The sequence below is a fragment of the Ranitomeya variabilis genome, chromosome 5, assembly GCF_051348905.1.
Source record: "Ranitomeya variabilis isolate aRanVar5 chromosome 5, aRanVar5.hap1, whole genome shotgun sequence".
NCBI lineage: Eukaryota > Metazoa > Chordata > Amphibia > Anura > Dendrobatidae > Ranitomeya > Ranitomeya variabilis.
The window spans coordinates 389,080,680-389,107,766 of NC_135236.1; the positions used below are offsets into that span (position 1 = coordinate 389,080,680).

Below are 27,087 nucleotides of genomic sequence, written 5' to 3' on the forward strand. Positions count from 1 at the left end.
TTTTAACAATAATGGGTCTTGCTCAAGTAAGGCTTTTAAACTGTAAGATGAGACTTTTTGAATTTTTTGCTATTCCATTCCATTTTGATATACTATTTACTGTGAAAACTTTGATGTAGATCTGGTAATTGAGTAGAACTCATTCTGTCAAAAATTATTCATTGCTTTCCAAGTGCTTAATTCATTTGGGCAAACTTATGCAGAGAAACAAATTCCTGAAGTATTACAACAATTCTGTGTTCAGGTTTGGAATATGCACACTTGATTAAGTATAGGACACATGGTTTTTGCCCAGTAACAGAAAAAAATTGTTGTGTTGTATAGTGAATGAGCAGTACAGGAAGAGAAAGTAGCGGATTTGTCTGGTATGATATCTTGCAAAATTAAAACAATTGTTACTCTAAGAATTTCAAAATCACTGTGCTGAAAAAGGTCTGTCTTCAAAATGGTTTGTACAGAGCAGTTTTGGTGAATTTTGAAAAGTCTCTAAAGGTTGTGTGTCCATTGAGGCTTTTGAAGTGGCTTTGAGGTAGAAACTGAGCATAAGCTTTTCAAATACTCTTCAAAAACTTGATGGTTCTGCTCGGAAAACTCTACAAAGACTTCTTGTGCACATACCTTAAGGGTTCATTTTAAGGAGGTCAGTACTTGAATCTGAGAGATTTGTTCATTGATTCATGTTCCTCTTTTTAATTTGATTTCCTTTTAGAACATCAAATGTATACCATGTATTGTCTGCTGGTTCCCCCATTATTTAGCTGGCTGTGGAATGTTTAATCTTTTTTTTATTTTTATTTTTTTATAGTTTTTTCTCCCACTCTGTATCTTCGTGAAATTAGTGAGGTTCAAACTTGATTTCTATTTCAGGAAAGGGATGGTGATGCAGATTTTGTCCAGGTCATAGTAATGGCTTATTGCCCACTGCCTTCTGCTCCAAAGATAATGTTTTAGATATTCTTAGGGGTGTTTGGTAGGGATGTTCAACTAAATAAATTTCAAAGTAAAATTATATTGATGTCTTGGTGTAAACTAATGTGTGGTAAACTGTTTCCAGTGCACGAAAAATGTATGACTTGGATTTGGTCTCCTCTTGCTGGAGGGTCTCTGATGGCAATCCAGTTCTTGAAGTAATTCAGAAGCCTCTATCATAGTGAATTATCAGATATAATTAGTATTCTGATATAGATATTCAGATGGTCGAATAGAAGGTTGTTACGAAAAGAACACTATCAGTTCAAAAATAACGAAGTATAAAATTGCTGGTAGCACAATGTATAATGCAGCTGAAAGTAGGTTCTGAAGTACATAATTTTATTCTATCTTAACTTAGCTCCCTTCTGATCTATATAGCAACAAGCCACCTGAGATTTCACACTGTAAGCATGTAGCCGAAGCGATCGTCAGGTAGCATGCCTGAAAAATTACTTAAAAAAAAAAGCTTGAAAGACGCTTCCTGTTTATATGGTAAAATTAATTGCTGGTCATGTGCTCAGTCTTTTTTTCTACATCATGTTTTGAAAAGCCCATGGTAGAAGAAAAAGTGGACGTTAGATCTTTGAAGAGTGTCCAAACTATTCACGGTCCAATCAAAACACTGCAATAAACTCTTCTGGAAACACACTTCAATATCCAAAAAACTCTGCAAAGAAAAGTTTGCTGAAGCAGTCTCCACTGCAAAGATCATCCGGTGTTGGCCTCCTTAAAACCTCTAGCCTGATTCTTCAAGGTGTTTTTTTGTGCAAAATATATTGAAACACTGCACAATTGAGCAATTCAAAGTTTCACAAAAATTGGGTGATTTTTGGCATTTTTATTCCAGTCCAGGCCAACCTTGCCAAACTGTGAGATGTTCACACCCATAACTCTTTTCTGGTCTGTGGTTCTGTTAACCATTTTCTCGTCATTAGGATCACACTACTTGAACCACGGACCACAGCATACCTGGTAATGCAGTGTTCCCCAAGTCCGGTCCTCAAGAGCCACCAACAGGTCATGTTTTCAGGATTTCCTTAGTATTGCACAGGTCATTGAATGCTTGCCTGTGCAGGTGATGCAAAGGAAATCCTGAAAACATGACCTGTTGGTGGCTCTTGAGGACCGGACTTGGGGAACACTGTGGTAATGGATGCTTAGCTGCATCTCTGCATGAAATGAGATATTGTGCTTCCTGTACATTATCTTCTGGATAGCTTAACCTTTTATTGCCTCTATTTAGTCCAACAAGGGTCATGCCTGATGTGCAGATACATTATACATTTCAAAAAAATAAAAAATTCAGATTCTTGCTGAATTATATCAATGCGAGATTGTCTAAATCCTATCTTTCGATATGCAGAGGATTACTTAAAAGTCAATTGCTATTCTATATGGACTATACAAACAAATATGTTTTTATTAATATTTTCCTGTAGTTTAGTGTAAACAAATGTTTTTAGAACTGGTACATAGCATGACCTAGACACTCGTCCTTTGCATAGGCCAATACATAGTTTGTCAGGTGTTGGATTTTATGCCCTTCACCACCTTGGGATTTTTTGCTTTTGAGTTTTCGTTTTATACTCACCTTCTTCCCGGAGCCATAACTTTTACATTTTTTGGCTACAGATATCATATGAGGCATATGGCACATCATCACAGCAGCTAGGTAAAACAATAAAAATAAAATTGCCAGGACTACTGGGACTCAGCTGTGGAAGACAAGTGATTGCTCAATTTTCTTGCTATTGAATGTTATGGGCAAGTTTTAAAATTATGTGGAAAACCCACATAATTATTTAATAGTGGATTTTTTTTTCAAATTACACAAAATTATCTTGCAACTTGCTTCTTACAGTCTTCTTCCATTAATATCAATGCAGCGAGTCATCTTTACTGCATACACAGAGCGCATTCACTGACTAATGTAAAATAATAAGGAACGGAATAATGTCAATTCTATTTACATGGCCACCGCAAAGTCGCCCAATCTAAGCAAAAGAAAGCACAACTAAATAATCCAATATTTAAAATAAAATTCTTTATTTTTAAAATAACATAAATCCAGTTAACGGAAACATCTCAAATGTATCGTTTTAGTATAGAATATCTGTTGTGATAATAAAGCATTTTAAACAAAAACAAACAATAATAATAAAAACATTAAATGTAGACAGTCCGTAAGATCTGGATCTATGTTAAAGAGTTACATTTTCACATTAAATTTTCTTCTGCTCACTAGAATGTTAGTTCTGCGTGTATTACTTAATACACCTTATCCAGAAAGGAAAGCACAAATTAAATATGAACAAAGTATTTAGTATATGTTTTCTCTGCTGCAGAGATATTTATAACACACTTGATAATAATTCTAGTGCAGAATACTAGCATAATACAAGCTATTTAGAAATAAATCCCATGCCAATTACCATTTCAGATTAACTGTAACCGCTTTATTACAGAAGGAACATGTGACTAATTTGTCTATTTACAGTAATAAGTATCAGCTTTTACATGTTTAATTTGGGAAAACAAAAGACAATAACAAATATATATTGACATCTGCATTACAGAATATCCCAAAACCAGAAAAAAGTTGATATATACTCTTATCAAATATCAATATTAGATTTTCTTTAACCTCACTATAAAAAACACCTGGTGCAACCTTTCAAGATCGTTTTGGCACAAAGAATTGTGAATTCCCTATCTATACATTTTTTTTCTACTAATATCAAAAGGAAGACCTTTGTTATGATAAGGAAGTAGATAATAAGAAAACCATACTAAGAAGTAAAATATATAGCTCTTTGAAGTCCCTCTACTTTCATATAGAATTCTTCTCATCTAACACTGCATGTAATTAATAGGCAATCATGTAGAGAAAAAAAACGAGAATCTTCAGAGGCAATGGGACAGAGAATGTTACCGATGTGCTTGTAGTGACCGTATTTCCTCAGAAGCAGATCAAATTGTTCAATATCTAAACATGATATAAATAGTAATTATGAACACATTTCCAAAAAGCACAGTACCTTGTGTTCCTTTCAAGTTTATTTACAAGAAATTCAAGGGAGGAGATCTGCACCAAAAACATCCTTAATTTCAGTGACATCCAACTAGTAGGCATTATTTACACTTGGATTTAAAGATTGAGTGGGAGCTACATTTTACATTTTTTCCCCATACAGTTTTTATGGCTATTTACTTTTTTTTTTTTAACAAACATTTTTTCCTGATTCACAAAATAATAAGAGTGGGCTATAAAATAAATTATAAATCCTATAAGAAAGACTGACCACACTTTATGGAGAATAAAAAGATATTTGTTATTCATACTAAAAACATATCAGATTATCAAAAGAAGTTCCAGAAAAGTCAATACAATAAGCGGATAACAGTAGACAAAATATAGGACTGATAGTGTGTACATTCTCCAGTTGTACATTCTCCAGGTACCCGTACCCCAATGCACGTTTCACAAATAGATTCCTCAAAGGGGACCTAGTCCCCTAGAGTAAACCATATGTAAAACCCACATCGGGAAGTCTAAAGACTGGTATGAGTTACTGTATATATCATTACTCACATCCATTTTTGACGTATGTTCATTTGAGGGGTCATGAATTATGCTTTTCCCCTATACAATTATGATATCTTCTATTTACTTAGTTGTACATGATCATGTTTGAATATATTTATGCACTTGCACTTTATAGATATTTTATCTATGATCGGGACCAAATATATTAATGCACTTACATATCATATTTATATTTTTTATTTGTAGTCATTGGATGGCTGCTCCTGTGATCTGGATCCCCTTTTATGTACCACTTGTATACAAAATCAGTCCTATATTCTCAGTCTACTGTGTCCCGCTTATTGTGTTGACTTTCCTGGAACTTCTTTTGATGACATAGGTTTTTATTATGATGTAATAAATATTATTTCATTCTCCATAAAGTATGGCCAACCTTTCTTATAGAAATTATAAACATTTTCCTGTGGCTTTTTTTTTTTTACTCAGATGTATTTGATATTTTTCTTAAGGTATGGTTTAAATTCTCCTAAGACACATATGGGGAGGTGATTGAAAAAAGCCACACCCAGGCAATACTGTATTTAGAAGCACCCAGGCAAATAATTATATTGTACTTCATGTTATATTTTCTTATTAACTTGATGCAGTGTTTAGAAATAAAAAAAACTGCCAAGAAAAACTGCCACAAAAAATGCAGGTTTTTTAAAAAGCTATGTGTGAAACCAATCTGACAGCGACTGAGCTAAGCAAACAAAAAGATTTGAGTTCTATGATGACGAGTGCAGCTAATTTAATTGAGAAATCCTATAACTTAACTCTGTTGGTGTTTTGAATATGACAGATAGCAGATATTGTGAGAGATGGGCTATCACTTTCTAATGCTAGCCTTTGCATCTTCGCTAGCAAATAAAATCATAAATGATGAAGCAAAAATCTATTGTACATTATGAAATTATTTCAGAAATATTTAAAGAGTTACAGTAATATAACTTTTGTAATGATTTTTGCTGGCGTTACTTTTTCTGTTAGACTACATTTATTTTCTTTATCTTCATGTCTCTCCATCTAGGAATAAATTAAAAGGACATGGACACCTTTTCGGTTATTTACTTTTACTTAAAAAAGGAACAACGCATTGTTTAACTCAGGTTGTTTTGTTAAATGTAAGTAAAAAAAGGAAGTTTTTTTCATCGTATCAAAACCTTTATAAAAATATTTAGAAATCTTGCAATTTTCACACTGGCCTCTGGGTTTTTTTTTTTTTTTGACACAGATAAAACTTATAAATTCTCCTGCCAGAAAAAATCATTGACAGATTCTCAATTAAAAAAGTCCCCCCCTTCCTACATGGAGTTCGTAACCCTTAAAGAGAGTCTGTAAGCATAGAATGACTTAAAATCAAGTACAGGCGTTCAATGCGTCATGGGATGGCCAAATATTTAAAGAAGCACTCCATCAAAATTTGTATTCTCTCAATATATTGGAAACATCTTATATAGCACTGTGTACTTACAATTGCTTATTTTGCCTTTCTACCCACTTAGTTATTCTGTTTTCCTTTAGGTTTAGGACATCACAGGTTAAAAAACAGACTAGCTGAATACCTTTAAGCTCTATGTAGAAACAGGAGGTCAATTTTTTTCTGTACAGGTCATAAGTCACTGCAAAAGTCTATGGCAGGGGGGAAGGAGCAGAGTAGCTGAGTCAGAAGTTGAAGTGGGGGATGATAAATGCAGGGACAAGAGACTTCCTGTTTCTTCATACAGCAGAGAAAAGAGAAGAATTAGCTGGGTAAAAAGAAAACAATGAGCAATTGTAAGTACACAGTGCCTTATGATGATGATTGCAATATATTAAGAGGGTAAAAACTTCGATGACCTTTTCCCAAATGCTTGTTTTCGATCTAGCTCCAAACTTCTTTGAAAGTAATGAAACTAGGTTTTTCAATCCAGCAAATTTGCTTTTCAAGTTTGGTTGACTCTTAACCATAGAGTGGATGTCCCAGGAACCAGATTGAACAATAATATATATATATATATATATATATATATATATATATATATATATATATATATATATAAAGTTGAATGTTTGTGTGTGTATGTGTATGTCTGGGATTGGCATCTGCACCGTCGCAGCTACAGCCACAAAATTTTGCACAGTCACACGTCTGGACCCCGACAGCATCATAGGCTATGTTGTGAGGTGAAATTTTAACCCCGCGCGTTCCAATTCACCAATTTTGCCCCTATCTACATAATGGGGAAAAAGTGTAAGGAAAAGTGTTGGAGGCAAATTGACAGCTGCCAGATGTGAACAAGGGGGACTTAAAGAATGAGAGCGATGGCACCAAAGAGTATATACTGTACAGTTCCTAAGGTGGGACCCCAACATGGGATACTCACCACACATGGGGATATGAACACACACACAAAATGCGCCACACACTACCACATGCTTGAACACATATACCACCCTCAGCACACATTTCACCACACATACGCCAACCTCGCCACATAAAAGTCGAAACACAAAAGTCACCGCTCAAAACTCGCCACGCGCAAAATTCGCCACATGCAAAACTAGGCTCACGCAAAACTCGCCACACGTGCAAAACTCACCTCATGGAAAACTCGCCACATGCAAAACTTGCACACGTGGAAAAGTTTTCACATGCACAAAAGTTGCAACACATGCAAAAGTTGCCTCACACAAAACTTGCACATACTCAAAATGCACCACACAAAACTCGCCACGCGCAAAACTCGCCATGCGCAAAACTTGCTGCACACAACTTGCTACACTAACCTGTCACATGCAACTCGACACACAAAAAGTTGCTACAAGCATGACGCCACACAAAACTCATCTCACAAAAATCGCTACATGCATGTCGCCACACGCAACTCAACACACACAACTTGAACTTGACACATGAAACTCGCCCTAAAACACACACAGGTCTGGTATTATCCTTCAAAAATAAAAATCTGATTAATAAGCAAACTACAAGAGCAACAAATGTACCATATAGAAAATACGGCAGATGTCAGTCACATAACCTGTTTATTATGTGTATGTGAGAGCTAATATATACTGCCAGGGGGGAGGGCTTCTTGTTGGCTGGGGATTTATCAGGCTGCCAATTTAGCTTACAAATACTGAGGTAAAAATACTGATCAAATAACGTGTGAACGAGGTCTAATACAGAAGATGACATACAGGTACATACTATATACAGGGGAGATGACACACGTATATACTATATACAGGAGCAGATGACACACAGGTATATACTATATACAGGAGATGACAGGTATATACTATATACAGGAGATGACATACAGGTATATACTACATACAGGAGATGACATACAGGTATATACTATATACAGGAGATGACACGTATATACTATATACAGGAGGAGATGACATACAGGTATATTCTATATAAAAGATGACACATAGGTATATAGAGGAGATGACATACTGCAGGTATATACTATATACAAGGGAGATGACACGTATATTCTATATACAGGAGATGACATACAGGTATATACTATATACAGAAGAGATGACATACAGGTATATACTATATACAGGAGATGACATACAGGTATATACTATATACAGGAGGAGATGACACATAGGTATATACAATATACAGGAGGAGATGACATACAGCAGGCATATACTATTTACAGGGGAGATGACATACAGGTATATACTATATACAGGGGAGATGACATACAGGTATATACTATATACAGGAGATGACATACAGGTGTAAACTATATATAAGGGAGATGACAAACATGTATATACTGAGGGGAAAATAAGAGGTGTGAGGTGAAAATGAGAGGTGTGAGGTGAAAATGAAAAGGTGTGAGTGCAAAATGAGAGGAGTGAGGGAAAATAGTGGAGTGATCGGAAAATGACAGATGTGAGGTCGAAATGACAAGTGTTAGGGGGGAATGAGAGGAGTGGGGGGGAATGAGAGGAGTGAGGGGTAAAATAAGAGGAGTGAGGGGGAAAATGAGAGGAGTGAGGGGGAAAATGAGATGTGGGGGAGAAAATGAGAGGCGTGATGGGAAAATAAGAGACGTGAGGTGCTATAACTAAGCACAGATATTTACTATGCCCAGGCAACGCCGGGCTCTACAGCTAGTGTATATATATATAATGGATGGGTTGGATGAGCTGCATCTGCAAACTTTCCTTATATCTCCACCATTCTCTGGTTCTATGAAGTCAGAGCTGTCAAATCAGAGGGAGAGGGTGGTGATTGAGGGAAAACAAGTAGGTGGGAAGGTGTATATAAATGACTGGCCCTGCAATGAAGCATTGAGTGCCTGTAGTTTGTTTGGTCACAGTCCCTTTAAGTTTTCTAGTGGCTGAGCTGTCGCTATTGCAAACTTATGAATAAGGAATTAAAAATATATATATTTTCCAGTTATTCTGAGTGCTATATTATCATTAATAGAACTCAGATAATTAATGACAAGTTAAGAAGTTAAGAAGGAGAGTTAATCTTCATATTCATCAGTAAAATCAAACACCCATTTTCTGAAAAACATTGTTATGGTTGAAAAATGAAGGCTGTTAATTTTGAACGACATACTTACATTAATGCAACAATCAATTTCTGCTGCTGGTTCTGTTAATGGGATGCAGATCTGTTTAGCAACAACAACTTTTCAATTATGGAACCCAAAAATCGAATATAGCAGGCCAGCTGTTATCAGCCATAGGACGGGATTTGCCATGTTTGTTAATGATGCAAAAATACGGCAATGGCTGGTAGAAAGTAGTCTAAATAAGCCTTTTCAGATGTCCAAAACCTCCATGAACAGGGTTACTAGGGAAAGATCTTGTGAAATCATTGCCCTTCTCAAATCCCAAACATTGTTGATATGATCTTACAGCATACCACATGATCTTACAACATACAAAATTGTCAATTGAGAACTGCATCCAAGATAAGTATAATACAAATAAATGAATGTAACAATACATTTCAGAAAACAATTAGATATAGAAAATGATGAAGGATTTACAAACTTTCCAGTAACACTATTTCTTCATAAATAAACCATATCAAAATTTCAAACATGTCCTAAAACAAACAAAGAGAACTCATACAAATCAAAAATATTAGACACTTTAAATAAGGAAAATGATATGATATTAAATGACCGAGTAGCAAAGACTATGTGATCTTTTAAGATTAGTCGAGAATTTGAAGATAAAATTGGAGTTTCGTGATTTCAAAGATGACAATTCGGGAAGAGTGGATGACCTATTTTTTAGTGGAGACCTATCAAAGTCTGATCTTCACAATACATTCTTGTGGCATGCATCACTGCATGAACAAAGAAGATTTCTAAGGAACATCAAAGTTGTTGACGATCATCAGCCTAGAAAAAGGTTACAAAAACCAGTCTCCGAAAAGCCTGGACTCAACCAATCCACAGTCAGATTTTATGTATGAAAAGGGGGAAATTACAACCATTTTTACCATCCAAAGGAGTGCTTCAAAACAAAGATCACTCCAGGAGCAGAGTGCAGGATAGTCCACAAAATCACAAAGGATCCCAAGTTTACCTCTAAGTCACTAAAGTCCTCTCTCATTACCTAATGTTATTGATCCACCATCACAGGAGTTACAGCGGTTTTGTAAAAATTAATGGGCAAAGATGTTTAGATGCAGTTATCGTATTATAATAGGGGGTGGGGGAGGAGGTTAACATTAGATACTGAAAGCAAAGATTCACTTACTTTTGCCACTTACAGACTTGTGATATTGAATAATTTTTCTCATTTACTAAGTCTAATATTTTTGATTTATTTGTTTGTTTTGGTTCTCTATTTACTTTTAGGACTTGTGTGAAAATCTGATGATATTTTTGGTCATATTGATGAAAAAATATGGAAAATTCTGAAGTGTTTAAATTCAAGAACCACTGTATTATAAATACCCCAAATATGTGATTCAGACTGTGCACCTGACAGTCATTCTTTATGACGAATCAAACTGAGTCCCGTTGCACTGTGTTTGGCTTCCGTTTGTTTGGTCTCTGAATTTTTAGGGAGATATAAAAGCATGGTCTACTTGATCTTGCATGGCTAAAATAATGCTTGATTTTAGGTTTCTCTTTTTTATTTTAAAATTCAAGATTTTTCAAATTGACTGCAAACTTCAGTGCATGATCACACCATGAATGGCTTATAGGGGGCTTGCCATTATTTAATCCGTCTGTCAGCATGTTGTGATTCAAAACTGCCCAAAGTGTGAGATAAGAAACATGGAGAGATATTTAAATTTATTTTTAAGTAGGATTTTTTGCTGCAACATGATGAGAAAGTGTAGATTTATTCTGGTCTGTGATGCTCCTATACTTGCATTCAGAGCCATTCTTAAAGACCCAGTCTACAAAAAGCTCTCCACCACTCCTCCCCTTTGCTCTTGAATGAGGACTGTATGGTTAATCCCGGATCCCAATTTAGCCGTTACTCAAGAATGAAGGGGAGGAGTTATGGACTGCTTATAAAAGAGTATCTGGAATTTTGTGGAGATCATCCGTGCTGCTGAATCATTGAGAGACGTCAGTCTGAGATAGTTTAATAAATTAATTGGGGTTTTTATTCTACGCATTTCAAAGTTACAGGAACTTCTTTGGGAAGAGAGATCATATGTGGTCTCCCTTTGATTTGGATATCTGATGGTCAAGACGTGACCAGTGGATCTGCAGCAGTGGATAAATACAACCTACGAGCGCTAAAAATACCTGCATCAGGTTAGCACAATCTGACACACTGTTTTGGTGTTTATGTAGATAAAACCCTATTGTGACCTATTCTTTCTCCCTAGGGTATGTATTCTATAAAAGAGTAGAGAGCATTTCAGTGTTTAGAAACACACAGTATGCACTTGCGGGAATAGCATACACCAAAATAAAATTACTCATTCAAGCTGCAGCTTAAAGTGATTCTCCAAGGACCAGATAAAATGGAATCCCTGCTATAATTCTAATTGCAACCTGTCCTACACATGGAAGACATACAACTCCAGAGATGTGTCTCTCAATGGACAAGAGCTGTATCACACACACCTTAGCACAGCTGTGACGTGTGAAGAAATATGTTTTTATCCACATTGTGCTCAACAAGATCTACAGCTTCATCTTTTTCTTCCTCCATCAATCTCATTGCTTTATAGCAGTGCATGGAGACTGACTTCATATATGACATTCGTGCTCCTCGCTGCAGACTGAGGTGTGTGAGATACAGCTCGTCGGTTGACACGTCGGTCTTGGTAGCTGTAAGTCTTCAGTCTGCAGCCCGTAATGACACGCGATTGAATGGGCTACAGTTTGAATTATATCAGGCACATCATTTTATATCATTCTGGGAGAACCCCCCTAGACGGTACAGAAGAAGAAGTTTAAACAACTCTACACCTCCTCCTACCTGGCAGGATTAAAACTGCTGACAGACTCCATTTAAAGGGTTTGAACAGGCTTATGACAAAAGTTTGCAGCAACTCTGACTGCAGACTGAGAAATCGTGACAGCATGCACTTTGTGACCATTTTATGGTGCATGTGGGTGGTTATTTGACTGCATATAATTTGCATTTGTAATTTTGCATAGTCATTTGCTGACTAGACATGTTTGACTTCTCTTAGGCTACGTTCACATTAGGGTTGTGCGACGCAGCGTTGGGCGCCGCCGCATGCGTCATGCACCCCTATATTTAACATGGGGGCGCATGGACATGCGTCGCACTTGCGTTTTGTGACGCATGCGTCCCTGCGGCGCACGCGTCAGGGCGCACAGGACGCAGCAAGTTGCATTTTTGGTGCGTCCAAAATCAAGCAAAAAAAGGACGCATGCGTCACAAAACGCTGCGTTGTGCATGCGTTCACATTTGCGTTGTGCGTTGCGTCGCCGACGCTGCGGCGCACAACGCAAATGAGAACGTAGCCTTAAGGACCTCTTCACATGTACATGTTTATTGTAGGTGTGGCATCTGTTTTCACCCGTACCGGAGACACATATCTAAATGTAGTTATTAAAATCCATGGTGATCTTTACATGTCCATATTTTCCGTGTAAACCACAGAGACATGTCCTTTTTTCTCGGTCGCATGGATGATAAGGGCCATTACAAGTCTATGGGTCCGAGTAAAATATGTATATCACACAGATGGCATCTGTGTGCTGTACCTGTTTAACATTGCAGAGTACAATAGACGCTTTGTAATGGATTCTTATGCCATATGGAGAAAAAAAAACAAAAAAACAGATTTTAAACGAATGACACACGGATGGTACACTGATCCAAAACATTGATGACAGTTTTTCCGGTGCCGGTATTATACAGACAGTGTAAAGAGGGCCTAATAAAAAAGATTTGCAAAAAGTTGGCAGAGTCTAGTTGGCCTCTGCCCGCAATTATACAAACTGCACTGTACACTGTCATGATTTGGCATAGAGTGACTGCAGACTTTTGTCCTGCGCCTGGTCAACCCATTTAAGTAATTGTAACTAAATGTTTAATCACTAAATGTTTTCCTAATTAAAAGTGAAATACGTCGTGGGGAAATACAGAAATCTTTATTTATGTTTATATTTCTTATACTAAATTCTATTTCGTCAATGATATAGCCACATTCTCACTTTCTCAATACTATTAGCTTCTCAGACCAGAGACAATTGACATCAAACCTAGGACCTAACAACGGAACTGGGCAGATTAGTGCACACTGCTTATACGTAGCCTAAAGTTGCATTAAAAGTCAAGGTTCAGTTTTGAGGTTTATCTAAAACTAACATTTTGTAACACTTATCTGAGACTAAACAAATAATCGTTTGCTGGTTCAACAAATAATATATTGCTAGAACATCACATTGGAATGGTAAAGATAACGTACAACATTGTCTTTGTTTATTAATCCTTAAATCAACCTCATCTATAAGCTACTGATGTTACCAAACTGATAGAACAAGGTCCAATTCTCACGACCGCCATCAAACAGTATATAAATGAAGTGTAATTCCTTTTAATATTTTGTGCCGCAACCGTGTCTGTGTAGGAACTGGCATTTACTTGAACATGGACACTTAAATTTTTCTTCTGCATGTGTCTGTACCATAATATACAGAAACAATTTTCTATGATTACTGTGTTTTTGCTGCAATTTCCCCTTTGTGAAGTTTCAGGTGCAGATTTGAAGCAGCATTTTAATGCATTTTTAGTACAAAAAACTTTGATTCTGCACTTAAAAACACAACTGTATTCTTTTTTTACATGCATTTTTTTTTCAGGTGCCCCATAGGGATAAAATGCACCAAAATTGCATAGCTCAACGGTGTTTTCAGAAGTACAGAAGGCATGGGTTTTCATGAAATTGAATCCAGTTTACATGTACAGTTAAACACAGATTTTCTGAACAAAAAAATGCAGCAATGGGAACATGGCCTTACTTGGACATCCACAATCAGCAAGCAATAGCATAATCAGATGAATACTTGCTATGACTGGAATACCTCTAACTGACAAGGCAGCATAATAATACTTTCTCACCTGTTTATAGTTTTCCAAATTTAATATCCAGTAATATGCATAAAATAAAAAATAGCAGTGCAAAAAGGATGAGTTCGATAAATCTATAAGTCAATTTCAGTTTAAAATATAAACTCCAGTTTTTGAAGATCAAAGTCATAAGTAGCTTCATGAAGGAAAGCAAATTCCACAGCATTCCATGCAAATTTCCAAGCAATCTGAAGATTCACAACAGGCGTCCATTATTCCACAATCCATATCACAAGGGCAGTTGCAGTCATCTCCCATTTCTTCTCCACAACAGCAACAACAGGCTTCAGAAGTGCAGATTCCACAAGAAGCTGTTCCTAATACTATGTTGCAGAGAGTGACAAACTCACAAAATAAGCACGCTAAGATACAGTGAACACAGCAATCTTCATATGAAGTAGGTCGTCCAGGCAGATGAAGACGAAAAGCCATTGAACAAAAAAGAAGATAAAAAAAAATATTAAGATAAATTATTGCATCAAAGATAAAAGTAAAATAAAACTAGAAAATACATTTATGTAAAGTATAAAAATTAGTTAATGTAAACATACACAAAAAATATTTCAGGAAAATTCTTAATACACACATTTATTAGTTACAAATTGTTTTATAGAGTTTTAATATTAAATTTAGTCATTCTTTGGTTAAGAAATGTATAACATAGCAAAGCAAAACACACAACACACCAGAAAAAACATTGGTAGAATAATATTGCAGTATCTAGTCATATATCTATAGTGCAGTGTTGGGCAAACTATAGTCCATGAGTCACATCCAGTCCTGTGTCTTTTTTGGTATGAGGAAAATCACTAATGTTTGTATGAGAAGTTTGAACCAATAGTTGACAAAAGATTTGTTGTAAAATATTTGCTTTCCTTACAACTTTTTATTGCGTAAGCTTATACTATGACCCAACTCAGTTCGATTGGTAGATCGGGCCCACTCTGCAATTTCCTGTGTTTAAAGACTAGCAAGTAAAGAGCAAAGGTAACCGGTAAGCATCGAACTAAAACAGCGGAGGAAAATGAGGGATCTCTTTGATTCCTCTTAACATGCTCAAAGGCCACGTGCACATGTTCGGTATTTGGTGAGTTTTTTACCTCAGTATTTGCAAGCCAAAACCAGGAGTGAGACAGACAGAGGAAAAGTAAAACAGAAACACGTCACCATTTCTGTATTTTTTTTGCCCACTCCTGATTTGGACTAAGGGTATGTGCACACGATCCAGAGCTGCTGCAGGTTTGATGCTGCGCACTTATGCAGCATCAAACCCACAGCGGCCAGATGTTACAGCATAGTGGCTCCCTTTACACCACGGTCCACTATTTGTCCACAGATGTCCGCGGATCACCTGCAGAGACAGACATGCGGCCCGTCTTTCCAGACCGCCAATGAATGTCAATTTCTCTTGCGGAGACAATCAAAAGAATGTATTGAATGCAGAGAATCCGCACGGTTCAGTGAATACATGGAATTCACCTGCGTTCAACAGACGGCAACGGTTTGGAAACAGCAAACATACACTGCGTCCAAAGAGCTGCTACTTTGGGATCATGTGCACCTGGCCTTACAAATACTGAGGTAAAAACTCACCATCTGGTTAATCCCTTTATTTTGGAATAAAGATTTGCTGATGATGCTTTCAGAATACTTACAGTCAAAAAATGTTTGTCAAGGCACTCATTCAAAGATATTATTTGAATGCTAATTAAGATGAAGTTATTGTTGTTTTTGCTGTCTGTTTGCGACTAAGCTATTTTATGACCTAGAAAGATTTCTATATAAAGACAACTCTTATGAATTCGTCATTACTAGAGCATATGTAAAAGAGCTGATGTAGGGCTGTTGCTTGACAAGCAGCAGAAAGAACTGGAAATCATGGAACCTTTCTTCAGGATTGCTCAAGTGAATATGGTTGATCAGTATGCCAAAAATCTGTTTTCCATAGTGGACAATAACCTAAAAAGAGGAGCTCTCTAACATAAGCATACAGTAGATGTTACCTTCTCTGCACATACGTATCCTTAGTTATAGGACAGGTTCAAGTTATTCCTAACTCATTTACTTAGGTCTTTAGTTCTAAACACAAGTCAATTTCTGAGAAGTCAATTCACCTTTTTTGCATGATCAAAGAACAAAATTCTTATTGAGTGAACATGCACAATGTTTTCCCAGGAAAAAAAAAATCATACATCAGGTATACATGCTTGACAAACATGCATATCAAAGAATATTTGTGTTTTTACTTCTAGGGTAACAACTTATTGGATAAATTTAGTATCTCCATCTGTGCTATGTTTCCACATGCCAGTATGTACAACCTTAGCTGAGGAGTTCTGGTCACCAGTTAGGTGCACATGTACTCCGTTCATCCACGCTGTTAACTGCAATCTCCATTCAAGGAACTTATAGTATACGATTTACAAGCCCTTGACAGGTCCACAGATACTGCAATTATTGGTAAAAAATGTACAGAGCAAAGCTGGGTAAAGAAAGAAGAGAGGAAAGAAAGTAATTCATTCATAGATCAGAAAATGCTAAAACAATATGAAAAGTTTGCTGTTATGAAACACTTTCAGATATAATTGCAACTATTAGGGTATGTTCAAACAGACCTATTTCAATGCATTTTTGCTATGGTTTAGTTGGATTTTAGCGAAGAAAACCAAGAATCTTGATAGACTTGCTTGGCATAAACTATAGTATTCTTCATTGTATTGCGTTCAGTGTTTGTGCTTACACAGGTCCTAAGAGACAATGGGACCTATTTCCACCTACAAAGAAATTAGAATTGTGCATTGTAATGAGCTATTAGACATCAAAAAGCCCATATTATTGTTTATGTACAGAGGTCCTCTTTTGTCTGCATCTGCCACTGATAGAACATATACAAATGCTTCTCAATAAATTAAAATATCATCAAAAAGTTAATTTATTTCAGTTCTTCAATACAAAAAGTGAAATTGATTATATGGAGTCATTACAAACAGCGTGATCTATTTCAAGTGTTTATTTCTGTTAATGTTGAGGATTATGGCTTACAGCTAGTGATGAGCGAGTGTACTCGTTCCTCGGGTTTTCCTGAGCACGCTTGGGTGACCTCTGAGTATTTATGACTGCCCGGAGATTCAGTTTTCATCTCAGCAGCTGAATGATTTACAGCTACTAGCCAGGCTGAGTACATGTGGGGGTTGCCTGGTTGCTAGGGAATCCCCACATGTAATCAAGCAGGCTAGTAGCTGTAAATCGTTCAGCTGCCGCGATCAAAACTAAATCTCCGAGCAGTCATAAATACTCGTACAGTATAGTACACTCGCTCATCACTACCTACAGCAAATGAAAACCCGAAAGTCATTATCTCAGTAAATTAGAACACTTTATAACACCAGCTACACTTTATAACACCAGCTAGCAAAATGATTTTAAAATCCGAAATGTTGGCCTACTTAAATGTATGTTCAGTAAATGCACTCAATCATTAGTCGTGGCTCCTTTTGCATCAATTACTGCATCAATGCGGTGTGGCATGAAGGCGATCAGCCTGTGGCACTTCTGAGGTGTTATGGAAGCCCATGTTGCTTTGATAGCCTTCAGCTCGTCTGCATTGTTGGGTCTGGTGTCTCTCATCTTCCTCTTGACAATACCCAATAGATTGTCTATGGGGTTAAGGTCAGGCGAGTTTGCTGGCCAATCAAGCACAGTGATACTGTTGTTTTTAAACCAGGTATTGGTACTTTTGGCAGTGTGGACAGGTGCCAAGTGCTGCTGGAGAATGAGATTTCCATCTCCAAAAAGATTGTCGGCAGAGGGAAGCATGAAGTGCTCTAAAATTTCTTGGTAGACTGCTGTGCTGACATTGGTCTTGATAAAACACAGTGGACCTACACCAGCAGATGACATGGCTCCCCAAACCATCACCAATTGTGGAAACTTCACACTAGACCTCAAGCAGCTTGGATTGTGTGCCTCTCCACTCTTCCACTGGTGTCTGTAAAGTACTATATGAAGACGCTGAAGGGTGATTATAAGAATGGGGGCACAGGGCTTATACAACCCCCGGCAAAAATTATGGAATCACCTGCCTTGGAGGATGTTCATTCATTTGTTTAGTTTTGAACCATGTCTGTGATCTTTTTTTCTACAAAATTAAAGTCATTTCAAATGGCAACTTTCTGGCTTTAAGAAACACTAAAAGAAATCAAGAACAAAAAATGTGGTAGTCAGTAATGGTTACTTTTTTAACCAAGCATAGGGTAAAAATTATGGAATCACTCAATTGAGGAAACAATTATGGAATCATGAAAAACAAAAACAAAAAACCACTTCAAAACATCACTAGTATTTTGTTGCACCACCTCTGGCTTTTATAACAGCTTGCAGTCTCTGAGGCATGGACTTAATGAGTGTCAAACAGTACTCTTCATCAATCTGGCTCCAACTTTCTCTGATTGCTGTTGCCAGACCAGCTTTGCAGGTTGGAGCCTTGTCATGGACCATTTTCTTCAACTTCCACCAAAGATTTTCAATTGGATTGAGATCCGTACTATTTGCAGGCCATGACATTGACCTTATGTGTCTTTTTTCAAGGAATGTTTTCACAGTTGTTGCTCTATGGCAGGATGCATTATCATCTTGAAAAATGATTTCATCATCCCCAAACATCCTTTCAATTGATGGGATAAGAAAAGTGTCCAAAATATCAACATAAACTTGTGCATTTATTGAAGATGTAATGACAGCCATCTCCCCAGTGCCTTTACCTGACATGCAGCCCCATGACATCAATGACAGTGGAAATTTGCATGTTCTCTTCAGGCAGTCATCTTTATAAATCTCATTGGAACGGCACCAAACAAAAGTTCCGGCATCATCACCTTGCACAATGCAGATTCGCGATTCATCATTGAATATGACTTTCATCTAGTCATTCACAGTCCACGATTGCTTTTCCTTAGCCCATTGTAACCTTGTTTTTTTCTCTTTAGGTGTTAATAATGGCTTTCGTTTAGCTTTTCTGTATGTAAATCCCATTTCCTTAAGGCGGTTTCTTACAGTTCGGTCACAGACGTTGACTCCAGCTTCCACCCAATCATTCCACATTTGTTTTGTTGTGCATTTCCTGTTTTGGAGACATATTGCTTTAAGTTTCCGGTATTGATGCTTTGATGTCTTCCTTGGTCTACCAGTATGTTTGCCTTTAACAACCTTCCCATGTTGTTTGCATTTGGTCCAGATTTTCGACACAGCTGACTGTGAACAACCAACATCTTTTGCAACATTGCGTGATGATTTACCCTCTTTTAAGAGTTTGATAATCCTCTCCTTTGTTTCAATTGAAATCTCTCGTGTTGGAGCCATGATTTATGTCAGGCCACTTGGTGCAACAGCTCTCCAAGGTGTGATCACTCCCTTTTAGATGCAGACCAACGAGCAGATCTAATTTGATGCAGGTGTTATTTTTGGGTATGAAAATTTACAGGATGATTCCATAATTTTTTTCCTCATAATTGAGTGATTCCATAATTTTTCCCCTATGCTTGGTTAAAAAAAAGTAACCATTACTACCATATTTTTTGTTCTTGATTTCTTTTAGTGTTTCTTAAAGCCAGAAAGTTGCGATTTGAAATGCCTTTAGTTTTGTGCCATGTCTGTGATCTGCTTTTTTTCTACAAAATTAAACAACTGAATGAACATCCTAAAAGGCCGGTGATTCCATAATTTTTGCCAGGGGTTGTATTTAAAGCACCACTCCAGCACTGAAAAATAATACTGGGAGTTAAAGTTCACCACAGGAGTGGCAAAGTGCTTTTTTATGTGTTGTAATGACTAACCATTTAATTAATTCTTGCTTGTACAGGCTGTGCAGGTCATGCAGCCAGCCAGCAACACTGTGGTGAGGTAAAGAAGAGCTGGAGCATCCCATGACCACACAGAGCCCTCCCTCTTGTTGCCTCTCCACAGGTCATAAGAGGAAGCTTGCAATATCTGAAGAACCTGTGATGACATCATGAAGAGGGAGGGCCCTGTGCTGTCATGTGATGATCCAGCCCACCCTCTTCATGACATCACACAGGTCCTATGCTGGAGCACTCAGCATCCAGCACAGCTCGGGCCAGGGCTGTGCTGTCAGGTATGCGGCGATCTCTCCTCTGGCACCCTGCTCCTGCCCCCTCCTCCACCAGAAACACGATCTCCCCAGCTGCTGCAGGAATCTGGCACTGGGGAAACCACGTGGGTCCACTGTTTAAGTGAAGAAATATTAATTTGCCGCTCCCCGCCCACTGCTCAGAGCTGACAGGTAGACAGGGAAGCGGCTAATGAATATTCCTTCACTTTAAGCATCGGGACTACATGGTTTCCCTAGCGCCGGATTACTGCAGCAGGGACATTTTCCTGCCTCCTGCGAGTCCAAAACATAAGGTAACTTTTTGATGACATTCTAATTTAGTTAGAAGTACTTGTACATGTCCACAATGTCAAGTATGTTAAAACAGGTTTACTGTTATCACACATGTGGCTACAAAATGTCTGGATCAGTCAAATTCACTCTTGAATAGACCTGTACACAAAACACAATATACCACATATTATAATGCATGTATGCTTGTATTTTTTTCTTCTTTTAAGGAGGATTTAAACAAATAATACAGTTTAATACATCTGGCCATGCATTCAAAGGTAAGTTTTCAAGTGGTCATGCTAAATACATCAAGTGGAAAATTAGCCTGTAATGAATCCTACTATTGCAACCCATAAATAAAAATGCCAAAATTGTGGAAAGTTGGATCAGAAACTCTTAAAGCTCATAAAAAGTGGTACTGCAAGGGTGGTTAATTACCAGAGATTATATGACACATAAAAACTAAGATAGTGGAATGTAAATCTTTACTCAAAAAATACGCTCTGTTCACACTTGCATTAATCTCTATTAGATTTCAGATTTTTGATAGACTAGCGCAACACAGTTCTATAACAAAAAAGTACCATATATACTCGAGTATAAGCGGACCAGAGTATAAGCCGAGGCACGTAATTTTGCCATGGAAAACTGGGTAAGCTTATTGACTCGAGTACAATCCTGGTATGCATTCTCCCCTCATCCCTGTCCTGATTTGTGTGGCTCCCCCCGTCCTGTCCTGCTGTGTGGCTCCTTCGGTCTCCTCGTTGTATGCGTGGCTCCCCCTTCCTCCCCCATAATATGCGTGGCTCCTCCATCCTCCACGACCATATGCGTGGCTCCCCTGTCCTCCACCGTTATATACGTGGCTTCCCTGTCCTCCCCGTCATATGCGTGGCTCCTCCTTCCTCCCCATCATATGAGTGGCTCCCCCATCCTCCCCCGTAATATGCGTGGCTCCCCCATCATATACGTGGCTCTCCCAATCCCTCATAGTATGCGTGGCTCCCCGTCATACTCCCCCTCCTCGGTCCGTTGCTGCACATCCCTGCATCTCCGTGTCCCGGGACGGCACTGGCAGCTCTCCTGTACTGAGCAGTCACGTAGTACCGCTCATTAAGAAAAGGAATATGCACTCCATGCCTATGGGAGTGGAGACGCGAACATATTAATTACCTTAATGAGCGGTACCACGTGACCACTCAACACAGGAAGAGCTGATGCACGAAGACAACGGAGATGCAGGGACATTCAGCGACAGACCGAGGAGGGTGAGTATGATGTCACAGCCGCCGGCGCCTGCCACTGCTCCGCCATTCCCCTCCCCCTCAACTGCTGACTTTCTGGGACAAAAAAAATGTGCTTAAAATCTCGGCTTATACACAAGTATATACAGTATGCTTTTTCTTTATAATTCTCTGGAGGAGAGGCGTTGGTGAAATCACAGCAAACAGATGATGAACAAAGCTAGTGTGAACAAAGCCTAACCTCTGCCCAAGAGCAGCAAAGTGGCTACTATTGAAACAGCAACTTACCCTCATTCCTTCAAGGACTATGTTTGGAGATAAAAAGAAAATAGCGGAGAAGACTTATAGATAAGCAGTAAAGAGAAACAGCTAAAACACAGGAGGGAAGTGAAAAGAAGAAGGAAATTTAGAGGGAATCTGTCACCTCATCTGACCTACCTAAACTATTAATATGGGCATGTAGGTTATAGACGGCTGAAAAGTGTCACACCCGTATGCCTCATATCAGATGCCTTGTTGCTGAGAAATCATCGTTTATCACTTTATATAAATTACCTCTCCAGGCTGAGGAAGATGGTGCCTGGTAGAGAACTCTGCCTCCAGAGCTTATTTTAAATATAAGGGGGAGTTACCAGTGTGATGTGTAATGGATACCAGTGTGATGTGTAATGGCCACTCTCTGCTCTCCTGATCTCACTGCAGAGTTGTGTGTGATTATAACTGAAACCTCTGCAGGTTCCTCTCCGTTTCAGCTTCCAGCTCACAGGCAGACAGGGCTGAAATATTGTTAATATACAGAGAAGCAAAGAATGTAGTTCCAAGAAGAATTTCACTTCTCCTGTTCTGTGTTAGTTACTTCTCTCACTGGTAATTCCTCTTCATATAAAATAAGCTCTGGAGGCAGAGTTGTCATCCAGGCACCATCCTCCCAGAGCCTGGAAGAGGTACGGTAATTTCTAAAGTGATAAAAGATGATTTCTCAACAAGGTGTCTGATATGAGTCACACTGGTAGGCCTATTTTCAGCATTCTATAACCCGTATTCCCATATTAATAGTTTAGATAGGTCAAATTTGACAGATTCACTTAAAAGGTTATTCTCAAGCTGTCTCTTGAGTTGCTGACAGATTTGCTGTTTATTTACCTCCTGGTTTCTGATGGGACAGGCACTCATCATTGAGTGACTGTTCTGGTGAGTAGCATCATAAAATACTATAGGAGAACTGTAGTATTAGCAGAACTATAAAGCCCATGTGAGTGAGTGGTTGAAGATTCCCACTACACAGCTGCTTACCTGTGTAAACATAAAACATGTTATTGGTGTTTTAGCCACTAGATGGCAGCGGTTTGCAGATTCATACTACTGTCACCTGTATGTCAGTTGGCACACAAGGCGATAACCAGTTTGAGCCACCCTCAGCGACAGTTGGAAAACTGAAGTATGACAGAGTTGCAGGTGGCTATATTGAAGTGCAGTTAGAAAGAGACAGATGTGACAGGAGCACAGAAGAGTTAAGAAGAACGGGTGTGCGCAGTGTGCTGGGAGCTGGTCAGATTACTGAGGAAAGGTGCAACTGTCCCTGTGATTCCTGTCAGAGACGAAGAATCACGTTGGAGGGACGACTGCCAAAGCATGGCTGTGACGTGAATAGCCTTCTGCTAGCCTGTCAGGCAAAAACTGCACTCCAGGTGACAAGCCCAGGATCCACACCAAGGTCTCCCAGCTTAATGGCAGTGGGGACGATCAGACAGCCACTTCTGCGATCAGTTAGGCTACTTTCACACATCAGGTTTTTGCCGGCAGGCAGGATTTGGCAAATTTGTAAAAAAAAACCGGATCCGTTGGAGATTGTAAAAAACTGATGCAATGGATCCGTTTTTTTTGCTGGATCCGTTTTTTTAATGAACCCGGGGATAGAGTTTGGACTTCCTGTTCTGGGGAAAGGAGAGAGAGAAAGAGAGAGACACCCCAGAATGAAAATTTTGCATGATTGTATGGAGAATGCATAGAAAACTGGATTCGGAGGCCGGATTCATAATTTCACATGTCAGTTTCATCCGTTTATCGCTGGAACCGTCGCTTGGCATTTTTTCGTCAGACAGAAAAAAACGTTCTAATGAACGTTTTCTCCGGCTGCCGGAAATTTTTTAGACGGATCCGGAAAATACGGATGAAACATGTGGCCATCAGGCGGAATCCAGCGCTAATACAACTCTATGAGAAAAAAACAGATCCGGCGGAAAAAAAAAACGGATCCATTTTTTTATCAAAACTCGTGGGATTGTGCCTGACGGCAAAAGCCTGATGTGTGAAAGTAGCCTTAATGTCCAGTAAGTCCTGAGCTCAGGCCCCACCACAGGGATCTCCGTGAGTGCATACACGCAGAGTTTTAGAGACCTTGGAGCCAGAGACATTGTTTGCTAAGAGGGCTGTGTGAACCTTAACTAGATATTCCCCTCCATGGGGGGAGCTTGGGTATAGATAGCATAATAGAATTGTAATTTTAGAGAACTGTTAAGTTTGTGAATCTCTGTGCCGCACCGCTACATGGGCCGCCTCTTGCACTCATCTAATTGCACCCTTGCTCTGGGTAACACCCAGTTACCGCATTAGGCAGAATCACTGGTCACACAAATTATAGTGCACCCGATATAATATACTGGGCCTATCGGTTGTGCAGCACAGGGGTCCTAGCTGATCCGGGATAGGTGTATCTGTGATAGTTAACGGTTTCTTTTCTTGCGTTTCCGGGGTAACACAATTTTCATTTTTAGTAAAAACTAGTTCCTTAAATTGCCTGGTCATGTTCTTTGTTTCAGAACAAACTAAGCAATCAATGGTTTGTTCTGAGTCTACACTTCTCACTATATTTGCATATAGAGAAACCAGTGCACTTGAACCAGACACCCAACATCACCACTCTCACTGTACCTAGCACTGGCTTGCCATTCCACAGGACTGAAAAGAGAAGCTCAGTCTGGAATTAGAAGGGGTTGGGGGTGGGGAATGAGCCGCTAACTGATGTGTAGAAATCAATGGTCTAAAGAAGATGACTAGTATGTGAATAGTCAACTCCTCCCCTAAAATGTAACTACTTCACAAACCAGGCCAGACGCTATATGCCAAGATCCATGGAAACCAGCTGTACTATGTAAGATAAAAATTCTCATTACAGGATGACAGCAGATAGAAAAATCAAATCAATTTTAAAACATGCTTCCTTCTGTGCCTTTTAACTAATCAAAGCAATTTAACAAATTGAACATATCAATATCAATGCTAATACTGAAAAAAAAAAAAAAAGTCACAGTGAGTACTGATCAACATAGTAAAAACACCTAAGGCAAAAGCTTGGCTCATGCAGCAAAAAAATTCAGGATACTACTCCCTGTCCCAACTAAAAAGTAACATGAGTGTCTATCTGACCTTAGAACAACCACAATTACTAAATACTAATATAAGAAACAGGAGATGCCATGCAACAATCAGACTAAAGAATACTGGTGAAATAAAACATTCTGGCACAGAACACAAGATTTTTTAATAAAGTGAAGATGATTGTTTATTATTATTGAGTGACCAGAACCTATCAAATCTGCAAGATATTATATAAGACAGCTGATTTAGCATTACTGAGAATTAGAGAACTGGTACCAAAAAATGATGCTTTCTTTAAAAAAAACCAAAAACAAAACACAAATATCAGTACACATTTCCAACACAAAGCAAACAAATCTATTTGTCCAATTAAATATAAATTCATAAAAATTCATTATATTTTAAATAAGTATATAGCCAAGACAGAACATCATGTGGATCAGTGTTGATTTATAGATTGTATGTCACAAGTAAATAATGGCAGCAATCATTCGATACAAAACTGATAACTTGCTGGGTCTTACTAATACGATATGGTCAGTTGTACCCAGATATATGAACATGTTTCTTGTTACAGCAGACTTTTCACACACTAAGTTATGAAAGGCTTGTATATTCAAAGTTAGCTTGGGCAACACATTTTTCTGGTGACGGCAAGTAAAAATACTAGTGTATTAATTATTGGTTAAGCATTGATGTAAGTCTGATGTAAGTGAAACAGTAAATAAATGCACTTACTGAACTGACCTTGGTCATCCTTTTAGCTAGCTATATTCACAAAGTTCAGAACACTCAAAACAGATCTCCAGGCACTCCGCTGCCTCACAGCAAGAATCAAAAAGGGCAAAGTCACAATCAAAGTGGAAGTTGAGGTCCTCAGCGGGAATTTCCTCAAGGCCCACACAGACATTGGAACAGTAGCCACAGCAGGAATTACAGGCCTCATGCAGACAGGAGCAAACCTGATGTGGGCCAAGGATGAACTCAGTGCACTGACAGAAGAGACAGGCCAAAATCAAAGAAGCACAGCAGTCTAATACAAACAAGAAAGAATGAAATCTAAAAAGATGATACAGAGATAGACAGAAAAGGATGAAGTAAAAAGAAATAACACAATATGGAATACAATTTTTATAAGCTCCATGAAATATTAATTATTTTTTCTTACTGAGGAACGCTGTTTTGGAGTGAAACAAATACTGGGCTATTTTACAATATTGCAAAACAAAAGCACAAATAGCTCATCATATTGTAAATTACATTCATCTTATCGACATGCATTCCTAATGTCATTCAGCTCATCAATTGTTACTGTTCTGAAAGGTTCCTATAGCAATGCCTTTACATACTGACTCAGGAACAATGGCCTATGTGCGTGATTACTACTAGAAAATAGGAAATACATAATAAGCAATACACAAATATCAACTGCAGTACACATTAGACAATGCTGAAAGAAGCTAAAATCATTATCCTTCTACAGACAATAGAATACATTTTATTTCTATAGGCAATATTCATTAAACCCTGGAAAAAGATGTACATACAATAAGCAATCAAATATATTTTCTATTCTTTGGGACATTGTGTTTCTTTATTATAATATTTATATATGAGATACCCATGAACAATATTTAATGAAAATTAAAACAGTAATTATTTAGCAAAAATTTAAATTACCTATTTGCAGGACTATTTTAAGAAAACTCAGAATAATTGGTGGCTATGTGAAAATACAATTGATGACCTTTGACCTTGACATTACATGGGATTTTTTTTTTTTTTTAAATTTAAACGGAGTACCATCTAATTGCCATAGTTTTACTAATTCTGGAACAGTTTTTCTTTTTTTTGTGCTTCTCCATTTGAATGGTATACCCTCTGATAATAAAGATGCAAGTTCTTTGTACCAATAGTGGCGGGTGAGCGTGCTCGGCACTGGTCGA

At 38.1% G+C, this 27,087-nt stretch overlaps 1 protein-coding gene across 6 annotated transcripts in view; it reads right to left on the reverse strand.

The window, feature by feature from the left end:
• Nucleotides 1-2,996: 2,996 nt before the first annotated feature.
• Nucleotides 2,997-27,087, reverse strand: part of MDFIC (MyoD family inhibitor domain containing) — a 215,045-nt gene continuing 190,954 nt past the window's right edge. For 5 of the 6 annotated variants that reach the window (XM_077265028.1, XM_077265027.1, XM_077265026.1 and 2 more), the window contains one exon: nucleotides 25,904-26,174. In XM_077265028.1, coding sequence (XP_077121143.1) covers nucleotides 25,906-26,174 — 269 coding nt within the window. In that variant the 3' untranslated portion in view covers nucleotides 25,904-25,905. Of the gene's footprint in view, nucleotides 14,506-25,903; nucleotides 26,175-27,087 lie in introns of those variants that run through there. The other variant, XM_077265030.1, reaches the window with a different exon arrangement.